The 17085-nt window shown below is 39.9% G+C and overlaps 1 protein-coding gene across 1 annotated transcript; it reads right to left on the reverse strand.

The window, feature by feature from the left end:
- Positions 1 to 1327: 1327 nt before the first annotated feature.
- On the reverse strand, positions 1328 to 15295 carry p3h1 (prolyl 3-hydroxylase 1). The gene is made up of 15 exons (XM_054617059.1): positions 14785 to 15295; positions 12600 to 12752; positions 11723 to 11912; positions 11499 to 11630; positions 9812 to 9951; positions 8493 to 8582; positions 8333 to 8385; positions 8099 to 8226; positions 6840 to 6967; positions 5731 to 5817; positions 5478 to 5628; positions 4090 to 4207; positions 3926 to 4001; positions 2673 to 2813; positions 1328 to 2187 (listed from the first exon to the last, which is right to left on the reverse strand). Exons 1-15 carry the CDS (start codon positions 15223 to 15225, stop codon positions 1669 to 1671), a joined length of 2547 nt encoding a protein of 848 aa, XP_054473034.1. The 5' UTR covers positions 15226 to 15295; the 3' UTR covers positions 1328 to 1668.
- Between the last annotated feature and the right edge of the window lie 1790 nt (positions 15296 to 17085).

The following is a 17085-nucleotide window of genomic DNA, read 5'->3' on the forward strand; positions in this document are numbered from 1 at the left end:
TTTAATTCCACGGTTAGGCCACTGTGTGAAATTTGCTTAAAGCTCGGCACTCTTCCTGGGGGCTTTGTCTCGACCAATAGCAAAGATGTTTGTGGGTTTGATCCCACTTGGCACTATCCACATTCAAAACAAATATCGCCTCATTTGCGAATGTATGACCTCTGCCCTAAAGCCTCTTAACATCCTTCCAAATGGAACTGACCTGAAATGGAAAAATATATTTATTTTTTTATTGAACCGCTCACATTTCATGTCCACACTAAGACCATAGCCTGTGACCAGGGCTCACAAATAAACATTGCATTTTTTTTAGCTTCCTTTTCAGCTACCTTGAAGGAATATTTTGACAGAACACACGTATTCACTTTCTTGCTAAAAGTTAGGTGAGAAATTTGATACCACCCTCAAGACATGAGTGGTATGATATCAGAGTATTATCAGCAAATCGTACTTGAAGTATCAAAAGTAAAAAAATACACATTTTGCAAACAGTATTCCATACGTCATGTAAGTTTATTATTATAATCGATGCAATAAAATGTATTTAAATGTACATGTATATGTACATATATTGGGTGGTGAAGCATCATATGTTTAAACTGATTATGTTTCTAATCCTGCAAAATAACTAGTGACTCTGGCTGTCAATTACATGTAGTGAGTGAAGTAATAGATACTTCCCTCTGAAATGTAGTTAAGTAAAGTAGCATAACATGGAAATACTACAGTGGAGAGAAGAAAAATTTGATTCACCGTTAATGATGTGTTTCCTATCGACTGAGGCTCTGTGAGGACAAGCTGAGGGTTGAGATTGAGAGAACTGGTAACTGGTATCTTTTGTGAAGAGCAAAAAAAAAAATCAAAATTTAATGAACAGCAGCGTCCACAGAGAAAACAGATACATCAGTGTGGGCCTTAACTTCAAACTTTCCTTTTTCCCAAGCAGGCCCCGAGATTTATAATGTGACAGTGCTGAAATGTGCTGAGCCTTCAAGGAAGTCGGGGAGAACAATGAGCAGCGCAGCTTTGAATTATTCAGGTTGAAATCAAATCACAGCAGGAGTCCCCCCCTCCCGAAATCTTGCAACTCGCCACCTGAGGATTTCTCTTCAAAGTGGATTTGTTATGGTTGGTTCAAATGAGCAGCAAGATTACTGAGCGGCGCTTCCATCCTGACACCCAGTGTCGGCTTGGAGTATTGCATTATGTGTTTTGCTTCTTTTCCTCTTTTCAATGAAAACTCACACCACCATTTAGAAAACATCACTTTTATTTCATCGATTCACACAGTTGATCTGAGTTTTTCTCAACAGAAAAGTTCTGCTCATATTGACCACTTCCCACCCCCCCACCGTTGTTAACCTTTGCTTGGTCCAAGAACATGTCATCACATATAAAAAGAAAACAGGAGATGAAAGAAGGTACCATCTATACAGACGCAAAAGCTTTGGACGCCGAAACAAAGATGGTTCCAGTGATTCAGCCGCTCTAGCAGATTGTCCGATATTTTGATTGTCAAGTACTCGTGTGATGATTTCAGCGACATCTGCGGTGGAACAGCGTTTAACTAACTCAACCTTTCACTCTGTTTCCATTCGACCACCCAAAGAGAAGTAGAAAATAGTAGAAAATAGACATCACATAGACACAGTCACAGGTTCTTGTTGATCACAGCTCCTCTTTGCCGTTCTGAGAGTCTGAAGCTGACGTTGTGTCAGCTTTAGCTTTTTTTGAGTCCTTCTTGGCGGCGACTTTTACGGCCTTTTTTGCAGCCGGTTTCGCGTCCTTTGTGGCTGTCTGCTTGGCTTGCGTTTTAACTGTCTGTTTCCCATCTTGTTTAGCAGCAGGTTTGACTTTGTCCGCCGTCTTGGCCTTTGCTTCTTTGTCCTTGGCTTTCGGAGCGGCTTTGGCTTTGGCACCTGCTTTCGTTTTGCTGACTGGCTTTACCTCGACCTTGTCCTTTGGCGGGTCGGCTGGTCCGTCAGCCTGCGCATCTGCTGGTGCGTCTGGCTTCTGTTCAACTGGTTTGTCGTCCTGCTTGCTGTCTGCTTTTCCCTGGTCGGCCTGCGCAGGAGGTTCGGGCATTGTCGTTTGGGGCTCGGAGCCGCCACTTGCCTCCTTTTTGATGAACTCCGCGTTTACAGGGGTAGAAAACATCTTCAGCATATCCTGAGCTTGGATTCTCTCCTAGGGTACAGAAAAAAAGAAACATTTGAGGGAAAACGAGAAAGTAAGATAAACCAATTAAGGATGAAAATGTCATGATCAAAATTCAATTCATACTGTATTACAGTCATGATGGGGATGTTTGTAGAAAATTTGAAACTGGCTCCTGTGAAAATGATTGTTCCATTAAGATATTAGGGTTTAAATGAGCTATTACAATATTTATAAATTGCCTCTTTTAGTTATCAATGACGAAAAGAAAAGTACAAACGTAATATTATTTTATTACTGAGATATAAGAAGTTTAAACTCATTTTAATGAGTTTAATTTTTTGTGTTCCTCTTATAGTCCATAAGTGTATTTCAAACCTGAATTAAACTGTATTGCAAAGAAATCTTTTTTATTTTTATTTAATTTCCTGCACAAATGGATGCTGCTGGTAAAAACTACCATTACAGAGCGGTTCCTAGTTATGCTGATGTTAGTCCACAGAGATGGTCCGTACCTTTTCCTCATGAGCAGGGTCCAGGGTGAACCACAGCGCCACAGCACACCTCTGACCCTTAGTGACGGCTCTGACGCCGTGGGGGTTTTCCCGCCCAGCTCCGAACCCGACCATGCGACCGCACTGTGGACGCACCTCGGCCTGAAGAGGTACAAAAATATAGACACATGACACATTTGATTGAATGAGCTTGATATTTGATATCATCTCCGCCAGGAAAATATGTGTTCGGTTGTGTGTCTATGCGTGCGTCTGTCTGTTTGTCCGTCCACGGCTAATCTTGCATGCTACAGCTATTGGACCTCTCGTGGATGCAATGATTCACACTTTTTAGAAAAAACATACAAAATTATACAACAACTGCTTTAGTTTGTTTATGTTCCGGATTATAAATTGTTCTTCTCTTTCTTTGCACCCCTACACAAGAAAATTGTTGTAAGTGATGCACTTACTTTTCATGTCCATAGGAGGAGAGCTAGTAAGCTGTTAGCTGCCGATGGGCAGCAGAGTCCTGCGACTTGTTTAACTGACAGAGCTAGCAGTTTACGGGGCTAATACAGTGAACAAAGCTAACAGCTAACGTGCTAATACAGTTCACAGTGCTAAAAACTAACGGGGCTGATACAGCTAGCAGAGCTAACAGCTTACAGGTATGATACAGCTAACTGAGCTAACAGTTTACGGGGCTAACATAGCTACTAGAGCTGAGGACTGACGGTTTCTGTTCAGAGGAAGAGTAAACAGTCAACATGAAGCGTGACAGAGCCGTGTAGATAGCTGCATGGATACAAATGAGAGCATATTTGTTGTGTTAAAAAAACGTGTATGATATGCTTGCAACAGATATGGATTTTATTCATTCATTATCCGTAACCACAGGGTGCTGGAGCCCAGCTGTCATTGGGCGAAGGCAGAGTTCACCCTGGACAGGTCGCCAGACTGTCACAGGGTTGACATATATAGACAGACAACCATTCACACTCACATCCACACCTACGGGTAATTTAGAGTCATCAATTAACCTATGCTACATGTATTGGGACTGTGGGAGGAAGCCGGAGAACCCGGAGAGAACTCACACTCAGGTCGTCTAGCCAGGGAATTGATCCCGGGCCCCTCTTGCTGTGATTATTCATTCATGGTAATTGTAAATACACCTTGCAGAGATATGCATTTTCTATTTATATTTTTTTTATCTATACATGCAGCACATGTTGAAAAAAAGATGATGGAAAGAAAAGCTGAATAGTTACCGTGACTGTTTTAGCATCCAACTCAGTGAAAATGAATTCTCCTCCCTCAAAGTCATCGTTTAGATAGAGGATGGCACTGCAGGACAGAGACATCAGGATGTTATGTGTTTGCTCATCATTAAAGTTGTGTGGTCCGTAGTGTACTTCTGTGTGTGTATGCTCACCTGTAGTCTCTGTGTGTGTATGCAGGAGGCTCCTTTATACACTCGTTAAGCTCAGAGACCAGCAGACAGTTGTCCACATGAACAGGGTGACTCAGGTCCTCACGGTCCTCCTGCTTCGCTGAATAAACAGCATTGTAAAAAGAACAATTTAGACTGTGATCACACAACTCAAATCATCCAGATTATTTTCAAACCAGTGTGGACTGAGCTCTCATCAACCTTGCTACAATTCTCAGCAGCAGATAGCTGTTTTCAGCAAACAAGGTTTGATTAACACACTTTACTCTACCTGACCGGCACCAAACAGCAGATACAGTCAGAGACCAGCTAGTGAACACAGTGGAGCATTTAGCAGCTTAAGAGCAAGATATTGTTCTCAGGAGTTGGTTTAGACCAAAAAAACTAGTATTACCGCCTTGAAATTGTATGCCTTCTCTAACTGGTCAAGTTGTAATTGACATGTCTGTCAATTGCAAATGTCATGTCAAATTATAATATAATCCTATTAGCCATCTGTATGAAAATGTCATATTTAACATATGAGTTCTTAGGTTGTGGCCAAAAACGACAATCTGGAAACATAACACATCCAGCCACGGCTGTTGCCCTCACGGCCGCATAAAAAGTAAAATAATACACTTTTTATTGGATATTCATCAGGTGAGCAGAGACATGAAACAGTGCTATGTATTATACTAATGATATAAGCTAACGCTATATGGCTAATAGCCAGTATTGGCGTGTAAAACAGCTATTGTCAACATGTTCACCACATTAACTTCATTAGGTGATGTCAGTGCTGTGTTCTGCTACCCTCTAGTGGCCAAAAACGATCAATGTAGCTATAACTTTTGAAGGGATCAAGCTTTAAGTCTATCAATTGAATACTTTTTTGCAGCCAATCAGCAGCTGTTAGCCTCCAAAGGTCGTTCGGGGTGTAGGGTTTTCTATTTGTATTTGCCATACAAAACTTGAATAAATAACGTGATTTCCAGAAACAAAAGTAACAAAAATTGAAGTAAGTTATCCTGGAGACTTGTATGTCGCTGTGGCAAGGAGTATTGAGGTAATTACTTAAAACTGTTTTTAATTTAATGTAATTTGTTTGGGTTCGGGTGGTGCATTCATGAAGGGAATTGGTGAATTTCTCGTGCATGAAAACGATTTTGAAAACTTCAAAAATACTTTTATGCTATCTTAATCCTACCCATTTTCCTACTTTTTAAGACTTAACTTGTTCTGTTGATGGCTCTAAAAGATTTGACTGATCATTTTATGAATGAACCAACAGAAAAGGACCAAGTCACAACGTCATCTCTGGGGACAAAACCAGTGGATTAGTCTCTCTGACAGACACAACGCCAGCAAACTGTCCCTGACAGACTTACCATCGATGGCGGAGCGACAGACCAGGTGTGAGTAGGAGAAGTAGAGCGGAGCGTCCACACTGAAGTACGACTCCAGCACCTTCTTCACCTTTTCGCTGAGGTCAAAGAACAGACGAGCGCTCTTCAGCGGTACCGTACCCTCCTGTCCGAGCTGTGGGAGGAGGAAACACCATTTAACAGCAGCTACAAGGACCAAACTACCTTTACTTACTAATTCTGTGCTTTAAAAGATGTTGGCAGGTGGACTACAGACCTTCACGGCCTTCAGGATAGTGACTCCCTGGAACATCTCGCTGGGGGAGTGGGGGGAGGAGCGGCCGTCACCTTTAAGAGCAGCTGACTGGGAGATAGGCACAACATCAACATTCTGACATGATGGACTGACATGTAAATAAAAAAATAAAAAAATGTAAAAGAAATGGGACACAAACTGGCATCAGGTGACATGAAAATACTTAAAATTGTTTTCAAAAAAATAAAATAATAAATAAAGGCATATTTTATTAGCTTATTATGTCAAAACTGTTTATTATTGCCAACACCTTATTACACAAGTGTAACTTAAATTATTAGGTATAATAATTACTGATTCTTTGCAACAACAAAAATATTTTAATGGCAGATGTGTTTTTTTATTTTTTTTAATTCCTATTTTAATTTCAGATTCATAAAAAACATTATTAAAAAGATATTAATAAAGAATATACTATTATAATATTTATTTATTTTACTTTACTTATTTTCGTGTTATAAACTGTAACTGCAACATTATCAACTCAAAAAGTCGGTGTGGCTAACTTGTTAGCAAATAGTTGCATATTTACACATCCACACAGAGAATTTTAAGAGGAACGTCACTCTCTTAGCTCTGTTTTTGGTCTCTGTGACTGCTGCTTTTCCACATTACATATAGTAATTTGATCCACAGTAAATTTATTAAGGAATTGTTAATATTGACTAGAGTGCATCTTTAAGCGGCAGGACAAATTAGGAGCCGTATTTACAGCCCTACATCGACATAAGATACATGTCCGCTTTGCAGGGAGGATATCAATTTGATACTCGATGTGTCCCATTTAGCATTTATAAAACTAATATCAGAGAGTCCTAATATCACTCTAAATATCTTTGGAAAGATGGCGACACAGCATTGGCACTTGTTACTAGCTTACTGTATTTACTCATGGTAATTTGGGTAGTTTCACTCCTGTTCACGTGATGGTTTAACAGTAACGTGATGTTGCATATCATCCTGTCTGTCCTGTTGCACCGCCAAAGTAAGTCCCTAACAACTCATGTTTCCATGGCAAATAAAGTTAAACTCAATACGCTATGAGTGACTTCACTCTGTCCGTCACTCACATTGGAGAGGCGGTGCAGCTCCCTGCACTCGTCCTCGCTGATCACCCCATCCAGCAGCACCCGCTGAGAGCCGTTAAGCTGGTTGGCCGTCATGGTCACCTTGATGCCATCGTGCAGCGGAGCGCCACCTCCAGGAGAAAGGTCAGAGGATCAAGGAGGGTAAAAATTCTGAGGGCCCTATCTAAACAGGGTTGTTGTATTTAATCTCTTCATGAATCATGGGTGTGTTTTGGGCCAAACATGAATTACACCAATCAGAGTTTCATCATGTTTTCCCTTTGAAATGCTATTAAAATGTAAATGTTGTTGGAGAAAAACATGTTGTAATTTTTGGAAATGATTGCATCTGTGTTTTTTGACGATTTTCATATTGTGTTTACTGATAAATTAAGGTTAGCGGAAGTTTCTCTAATTCATTCACAAATGAATGAGTGTAAAGAGAGTCTCTGTACTGTCTCTGTGGCTTCTTCTCTATCAGCTGGTTGTGGGCATTCTCTTTTACATGGACCAACCAGAATCTGCTACAGTTTCCCTAAGCCAATCACATGGCTGCTGTCAAATGTTTAAACAGTTCTCCTCTCTTCTGCTTCCAGTTGTCATTGCAGTATGAATCGATGCAAACCTCCTCCATCCCATTGGCCTCCAGTCTCCATCATACCCAGTCATGCAACGCATGACTCTTCACTAATCATTTTATCATGCATGTTCAATAATTTGAATAATAAATTGCTGTCCATTGACGGGGAGGATGCTGAATTAAGCTTGCTGTGGTATATTGTGAAGCGAAGGAAGGGACAGGTATGCGGTCCTTTGGTCGGTGGACCGTCTGCATACGCCCTCTCCCAATCCACTGTCCCCTCAATAACTCCTTTTGATTGCATATGAGCACATGCGTCAGTAATGTACGTGCGTTGTGAGCGTCTATTTAGGAGCATCTTACTATCTGAATAATGCACCCTTTAAATAGCAGGAAAATATTTTCTCCTCTGACTTTGGACCAGGTTTTTGTTGGTCAATGGCGTTTTCTGCTGCCTAGAGATAGAAATGCCCCAAGAACGCACCTGAGCACACCTCAAGACCAGAAATTGGTGAAGGTACATTTGCGGAAATGAGAATTTCTTAGGAAGTGTTGTTAAGTTTTAAATATAGTTTGTTCAAAATATGAAAGACTACATCATTATGAAAGACTACAGTTTTGAACAAACACACCATCATTTCCCTAACACCTGGTTCTTTTGTAATCTGGAAGTAATATTCACCTTCCTGTGGCGCTATTATCATGGCCATATCTGAAGAATCCTTCTTCTTCTCCTCGACCAGAGTCTCGATCTCCTTCATCAGGTTTCCTATCTCCTCCGTGATCCTCGCCGCGGTCTCTCTGTCGGCCCTGAGACGCATAGACAGGTTGAATGACAGAGGCTGTGACATCACTGCCACAGTAAATGTATTCTTGGCCTGTGTGTGTGTGTGTGAGGCAGTCTCTTCAATCTTACTTCTGCTTGTCTCTCAGCTTCTTAGGCATGACATCTTCAGGTGTCCATGTGTCCTGAATGCCAAGAAACAGTAAAAGGCACCGGTCAAATACCATCCTTCATGACACAACCGCATCAAATAAGTAAAAAGTAATGGATTACAAATGATTTATTCACTCACTGGATCTACAAAGGTGATTCCGAAGGCCTCGTAACCAAAGTAGAGCAGCTCTTTTTCCAGAATGGACTGCTGAATGTGCAGTTTCACCACCTGGAGGTAAAAAATAATAATAATAATTTGAAACTTGATTGCATCTGTTCACAAAAACCAGTCTGCGAAATAGCTCCACGAGATATAAATCCATTAGATATGTTTGATTAAATGTTCAAGTGCAGAAAACTACGGGGCATTTACTGAACTCAGGTTTTGAGTGGCCTCTAGTGGTGACCAGAGGAACACAGCGCTCATAAAAACATAAGGAGGCTGTTGATGTATGGCGGCCTGTAGTTGTGCATAAACTATAAATAGCACATAAGAGGTCTGTATCAACAGGACACTTTATTTTTTTAAGCCCTTATTTGTTAGCTAACCATAAATAATATCTAAAGTGAGGTTTGATATTCTAAAGTAAGGTAACGGAGGCCTCATTACAGAAACTTCCTAAGTCCTATCTCAGTTTAGGCTTTTTAGAATTATAGAAGTATGTTTCCTAACTGCAACTCTTATTTTAGGATAGGAATTTAGATATTAAAGAACTGTCCTCCAAGTTATGAATCCTTTGTTAGGACGGCTTAGAGCCTGTTCTGAGTTCACAATTAACCATGTGAGGCCATGACAACCAAGATGGGGAACAACATGAATGCTGGAATGCACCGATAAAAAAGGTCACTAAGACCATGTGATGGTGCTTTCAATTTTCTGGACCGTGTATTGATGCGTATATATCAACTGCCAAGACAATTAAGTTAATTAAATAATAAATCAATCAAAAAAGATGGGTGTTCCTTCTGTGGTTGCTTCTGTGATAGGAAATAGAATTTTTTTCCCCCCATCTTTAAAAACTTAAGAAAGGACAAGCAGTTAGAATATTTATTTCTCTGATAACGCTCCAGGTCCCTACACAGTTTTTTTGTGGTGGTGAAGAATCACCCACGCCGACAGCCTTGAGAGTGTTTTTATTCCAAAACTGAGCAATGGACTGGAGAGCCAGAAATCTCAGCGCCCTTCATCATCATTAGTATCGATCAAAAGCCCTATTAACCCACTATAAATAGTGTAGAGTATGGACATTTAGAGCCTGGGGCAGTAAAAAAAGCATACTTATTGCTTCTTTAAAAGGCAGCAAACAGTTTATGTGCTTTAGATCACCATCAGTGCTTTTTTAAATGTCTCCCTTGTGCCCTTGGGTGCGTTTGAGTGCTAATCTTTCTCTCAGCACATGTAGTGTGGGTTGATTTACTGCCGATCATTACGGATTAAGATAGTAGCGTGAGTCGTACCTGTCTGGCCGTTATATCTCGTGCCTTGTCCTCTCCCAGCACAGCAGAATAATAAGCCAGGTTCTGGTTCATCACCTCGTCGGCAGGGTGGAACAACAGGAATGTCTTGGCGCACTCTATGGCCCGCTCGTACTTCTCACCTGGAGAGAGAAGGGACAGAAAGAAGAGGCTGAAGAGGTATTCTGCAGAAATGCTCTTCTAGCGTTGCATTATGGGAAGTCAAGGATCAAGTGTTTATGGAATTTGATAAGGGCTATATTTCAAAATGGTATACTAACATAATATTCGTAAGAGTATGTCATAAAATTGAGTATATGTTGAGTTCCGACTGCTGTATGTGGAATAAGTGTATGTGAGAAATGCTGGAGGTATACTACACTAGCGAGAATTTAAGCTAACTGGACAAACTCACACGCCCCAAAATACATTGCGACTCTTCACACTGTGCAATGGTGTACTAAAATTATTACGAATAATGTAGTTAAGGTACAGTTAAGAGGAAAAACCCTTACATATATCCGGAAGCCCTGAGAGGCAAGTAAGAAAAATAAATTCTTGTAATCCATTTTGTCCGATATAAAAAATCTCTCCTGTAGTACCCATGGGAAAAAGATTCCAGGATAATTTCTGTATGTTCTTGAATTCTTTCTTTTATTAAATTTTTTAATACATTTTTATCTTGTTTTTCAATCGGTCATAATTCAGCCTCTAGTCTTTCAGTTTTAACTGTTCTTTTTCAAATCTGTCTCAACTTAATTATTATATATTTTTTGTCCCATTAAGAAATGCAAGATGTCAGGGAGAGTTATTGAGCTTTGATAATTGAATACATTTTATCTTAACTGTTTTCAGAGGGTTACATTTACAAATAAATAGCCACCAAAGTCGGTTATTTCTATACAAAAAATATATATTTTAGATGCTTATGTGCTCATAAGAGAAAATAAAGGAATCAAATATTGCTCTCTTTTTCTTTAACTGTGGTCAGGGATGAACATTATAGTGACTAGCTATTATACAAATGTGTAATTACGCTTGATATGTGAAGAGATTTCGCGCTTAAGCAAGTCAGTGGTGCTCACATGTTTTATGGTGAACTAGTCTCCACCTTCTTCCTTGTTAAAATGCTCGATGCTGACTGGTTGTTATACAAATGACAGTTACCTAAAAAAAGTAAGGGTCACTTGTCTTTTTGATATTTAAGTGGCACCTGTACTGCAAACTTGTAACACTGATGAAGGCCAGATGGCTGTAAATTAGGCCTGTCTTCTGTAAATTAGGCCTGTCAAAATTGGACAAAGATTATTCCTTCTAAAATAACACATATAGGTTGGAAATGTTTTTGCGGATCATTTCTATGGGAGGGCAAACCAATACTAGAGGAATAAAACTAGAGGAATAAATAAATATCAACTTCACAATAAAATATATATTTTTTCTTTCTTTTTAACAAAATTCGTTGACAGCCATACTGTAAATAGAGCGACTTCTTCTTCGTCATTGAGTGCGACCCTCCTCTGTCCTCATCAGTCGGTACAATAAAGAAGCGTGCTGGGAACTCTACTTGGAATCATTTTTTAAATATTATTTCCACAATAGTCAACAAAGATATCTGGCCACTTCCATTGCGGTCCAGGGCGTTGGATATATTGCAGGCCGACAAAGACAGGGTTGTTGTAGGACTCACTGTTGTAGTAGGAGAACTGCAGGTAGTTGAATTGCGAGGGGAGGAAGTCCTCAAAGGGCTTGTCTTTGCCGGCAGTTGAGGCCAACTCCACCGCGCAGTTCTGCTTACAGTTCAGCACCTGCATGTAGTGGTCTGACAAAAGGACAATAGTCAGCAAATTCTCATCTCACATATGAGTCGTTTCTGCTCAACCCCCCACCCACCAAAAGGATGTGCTGTGTCACCTGTCATGGTCTGGAAGAGGTCGGCGCTGTACTCCATGTAGTTGTACCCGTCGTAGTTGTAGGCTCCCTCACACAGCGCTCTGCACTCCTTGTCGGCAGTGAAGTACTCGTCGATGGCCACCTCGAAGTGATCCGCCGCCAGGCCGAATGAGTCATCGCTGTAGTAGCTCTTCCCCAGCAGGAACTCGGCCTGAAGAGAGAGAGAGGGTCACCATAACGGAGGGGGACAGTTGTACAAAATTACTAGTGCTATGACATATAAAAGTGTATTTTTCGATGTAATAGAAAGGTAATAACAAAAGGGGTTATTAAAATGACTGCTCTGTGTTTTTATTTTGCCTTTAGTTGGAATCAAAACCAGATTATTGCAAAGAAGGTTATCGCTTACAAGTAATTTGTAGCTTTGGTGCATAGATAAGAAACAAAAATATAGAATAGGAAAAAAGTACAAAAAATATATTTAAAATATATATATCTAAAATGATAATGTTAAATAAACAGTTGAAAAGGTGAAGAGCTAAGCAGGAATATTCTAGGGGATGTACAAAGGTCCATAGTATTAAGAATAAAAATAACATGCAATGTGCAGAGACAATAGTCCAGAAATATGTACATTATTGTAACTGCTTAGTTTCCACCGTATTTCACACTTCTTTACAACCATCATCCCACAGCCTGAGACATTTGCACAGCTATTTGAAAACATCCGCGACAGCTTTACTGTAGAGAATGGACCACAGAGTCCTGAAATATACTGAGCCACAAAGTGCTGGAATGTGATAAAAATAGATAAACGTTACTCCCTCTAAAGACTGGCCTCGAGGACGGAGGGGACAAAAAAAAACATAAACTCCTCAGAGGTGTGGTTTGCTCTCACCATGTGCGGCTTGGCCTCCAGGTCTTTGAAGTCCTCTGGCTGTACTCCTGCCATCATCCTGTAGTAGTCCAGGTTCTGTCTCATCTCCATGTGATCTGGGTTGGCCAAGAAGAACGTGTGGGCAGCTGACACTGCCTTGTTGAGCATATTGATCTGTAAAAAAAACCCACATAGGCGTTCAGCTTGTCCTCGCTGATTTAATTCAATTCAATTCAATTCAGTTTATTTTGTATAGCCCAGAATCACAAATTACAAATTTGCCTCAGAGGGCTTTACAATCTGTGCACATGCGACATCCTCTGTCCTTCCCTCACATCGGCACAGGAAGAACTCCCCTAAAAAACCCCTTTAACAGGGAGAAAAAAGGAAGAAACCTATGGGAGAACGACAGAGGAGGGATCCTTCTCCCAGGATGGACAGAATGCAATAGATGTCATGTGTACAGAATGAGCAGCATAACAGTTCTTAGATACAACACATTCAATGTATATGACATAAATGATTCATATAATAAGACTACTTATAATAACAGCAGCAATTATTACAGTAGAATTATAGCCATGAAAATAGGGATAGTAATGTGACTAATAATAATAATCGAAGTAGCAGTGGGTGTCAGTCGGCTCACAGCAGGAGGCACGACTACGGTCCAGGTACCACAACGATTCATTTAAGGTGTTTGCTAACACCTTAGCCCTAACAACCTCATACACCTCATATAGTGATACATTATTTTTCTGCCCACTAGGGGCAGCGAAACAAACTATAAACACAACATTAGCACAGAGCAACATTAGCATCCATGCTGAGCCATGTTTATGTCCTCCCTGCGAATGCAATATTCACTCTCTTTTAGCTCTTTTTTTGGTCTCCACCAACTCCCGAGTGAAATACCTGGCTCTTTAGGTGCTTATTGCTCTACTGTGCTCACCAGCTAAGCTAGTCACTAACTTTGTTGCTGTAAGCGGTTTGTGGCAGCTAGCATACGGTAGTTTTTTGGTGAAAACAATGCTATGAGAGTGGTGAGAGGAACCATTACAGTAAAGTTGAGGATAATCATTACACGTGCACTTGACCAATAATTAGTTTAATGTGTACATTATTTCTCAGGTGTACTTGACTAAACTGATGAAACTTCATCAATTTGGCATGAAAAATATATTCTATATAAACCAGTCCCTTAATTACTTCAAAATAATGAGCTTGGTGGCATAGAGGCATTAAGTAATTTGTAGGTTATATTGACATCTAACAGCGACCTGCAGGAATTGCAACAAAGTATCACAAAACATAGCAACGCAATACTCAAGTGTATAAATATTTTATTATACCCCTATTTATACCCTTCTATATAATCCACAGCAACCCCCGCCTGTCTCTGTAGTTTTAGTGGCCTGTAATTAAAACAAACTGGTTTAGAGTTGCGCTCAAACAGAACTGATCAACCCTAGTTTGGGCTTCCTACCATGTTATTATCAAAGTTTAGAAAGTCAGAAATCTGAGATAACAGTTTGGTTAGATGGTTGGAACTCTCCCTGCCAATGTGTGTTTGTCATTTTGAGTTTCTTTTTTTTTCTTTCTATATCATTAATAGATCATTATTAGAATTATAACAAAAATACACTGTGATAATATTTGACATTTTTTCTCCCACTTCCACATATATCAGTTACAGCTAAAAAAAAAAAAAAAAAAAACCTGCAACAGCCTTTTACATTATATAGGCTGCTTTCAAGTTCTGTCTGAGGATAGTATTTTTTGATTACACACAATCCAAGAAAACTGTGAATATGAAAAAAAGAACAATATCGTATATCATATAGCTAGTCTAACTTTGCCCACTATGCACTATGCTGCTAAAAGTAGTCCAACGTGTCAACGCGGCCACTTCTCCTCTTGGCTAGTGTGAGTTTATAATTAGCACTTGAAAGCAGCACGTTAGGCCTTTAAACCGCTGGATCCGACGTCCTATCGTCAGGACTCCACAGAAGCTGACTCCACCTTAAGACGTGGCATGGTTTGTCCTGGTTTTTTGGGGGGTTGGGGTTTTTACAGTGTCCAACTAAAAAGTTGGTTTTATTTATTACTTGCACTGGAAAACATGTCGACAATGTGTGATGCATTTTTACAACGGGACAGCCCTGATTTGAGCTCGTTGGCTGCTGCACTTAGCTAACTTGTGTACCTTAAAATATGCGACTTGCAGATAATTATACGGGGTCCTCTTCTTGAACTCCAGCTCCACATCTGCGGTGACTTGATGCATAGTCGGGGTACCCAGCTTTTCGTTCTCGCAGGAGTTCACGCAGTCCGCCCGTTTGAGGATTCTCTGGAAGAAGCCCAGGTCCTCCACCGAGCCGGCGCCCGGCATGGGAGCCCCCAAGCCGGACAGGCGGTCGCCGAAAGCGGTCTGGTTGGCGCAGCTCAGCCGGCACTGAGCCTTCACGCTGCGGACCGTAGCTTTGTTCCGGAGCGCCTTCTCCATGTTCAGGATCACCGTCAGCCAGTCCCCCTTGTAGTAGGCTTCCACCGCCGTGTCGAAGAGGAAGTCGAAGGGCTCCAGAGTGTGGGAGACGCACAGTGGAGCCATAAGGCAGAGAAAGAGCAGCGCATAACGGGGCTCCATGTTGCTTGGATGTTAGGGCTCTGCAGCCCGATCCAGGGACTCGAAGCCGGTAGAGAGAGAAGAGGTGTTAACTTCGCTCTCCGACTGTAACTTTTCTGGAGGCGGGGTTTTTGCATTGTTGAGCCCCATGATGCAATAATAGTTAGGACTGACTCAATTGTAGAATCCTTATATGCCTATGGTAGAACTCTGTAAAAAGTTGATGCTGATAAAAACATTAAATTCACAAAATCACACACATTACATTACAGTAGATGTCGTTATAATAATGTAGTATAGAGCGGCCCATGATGCAATAATAGTTAGGACTGACTCAATTGTAGAATCATTCTTATATGCAGAGTCTATGGTAGAACTCTGTAAAATGTTCCTATCAATTTGACTGAAATAACTCACATTAAATTCAGGCAAAATCATCATCATCATCATCATCATCATCATCATCATCATCATCAACACTATCATCTCTTACTCGAAGACTAGTCGAAGTCCGTTCTTTACATAGGCTTCTAAATGCAATACCCAGTCTAAGAAAGTTAGCTGTATTGTATGGAGGGTCATAAATGCCAAAATTTACAGAGAAGACAACGAAATGTAAAATTGATCGATTGGTTGATTGATTTTCGTACAGACAAAATTGACAGCAAGAGCTGGAAAGAAATCTTTGTTGCCATGTGATGTCTTCTCAGATGTGGAGGAAAGAAGTCAAACAAAAAAGAGCAACAAACCTAATTGGACTTTGCTGCTAAAAGCAGCTCAAGTCTACTTCCATAGCTTTCAGGTGCAGACAGACATCTGTTACATGGGGCTCAAACAACATGCTGACGACATTTTTGGGAAAAAAATCCTGTACTTGTTCTCAAATGTGAAAAATCTGCAAAAGCAGCCTGGGAAAACAAAAGAGCACATTTGGCACTGTATGAATGAGATATTATCATGTCGTGAAATTTTTATTCAGTATTACAGCATATCAACTTAGTGTAATTTTAGTGTAAGAAGAAGTATCTTGTTATTACGATCTTTTCTTGGTCGATGGAGCACAAACAAGCTATAAGTTAAAAGCTATATAGATGTGCCCTTCTGGACCACTACATTTTTCTCATGCAGAAATGAAAAAAAACAAGATTTATAAAAATATGTAACCTATTAGCATGTAAAAAAAATATCGAAATTTTATACTCATCGGACCATTCAGTACTGTTCAGAATTTACTGTAAAAAGCAAACTTCACTGGATCTTTTTCTCATTTAAACAGCAAATGAAAATGTGTTGTCTGATGACATAAGATTGATCTAACAAGCAAAGTTTATGGTTTTTTATTAGATATGATGTTGTAAAAAAAATGTATTATGATGAAATAAACAGTTAAGTGTTTATTTATTTAAGAAAAAAAATGTTATGACACATTTCTTATAACAGGAAAGCTGCAGATGCATTCTCTCATCAATACATCGGAGCAATTTATACAAAGACCAGTAGTGGTAACTAATTACATTTACTCTAATCTACTTAAGCATACATTTGAGGTACTTAACTTGAGTATTTAGTTTAGTTTAGTTTATTTGCACAATTGAAAAATATAAAAAAACATAACATTGATAAATGATATTACAGTGCAGGAAGAGGCAGAAAGCCCACTGGGCTTATTTGAAGCCTCCACCTATATAATATTTTTTTTAAATCACAATACTATAACGAATACAAAAAGAAAATACATATGGTATGAAATACTGTTGAAAAAGCATTTTTACAAGATATGATTTGTAATAACAATACATTATAAACAACAAGAAAAGAAAGAAAAAAAATGCAATGAGTCAAGATGTGAATGAGCATGAGTGTGTGTGTGTGTGTGTGTGT

This window comes from Anoplopoma fimbria, chromosome 17, assembly GCF_027596085.1.
Source record: "Anoplopoma fimbria isolate UVic2021 breed Golden Eagle Sablefish chromosome 17, Afim_UVic_2022, whole genome shotgun sequence".
In the NCBI taxonomy this organism is placed as follows: Eukaryota; Metazoa; Chordata; class Actinopteri; order Perciformes; family Anoplopomatidae; genus Anoplopoma; species Anoplopoma fimbria.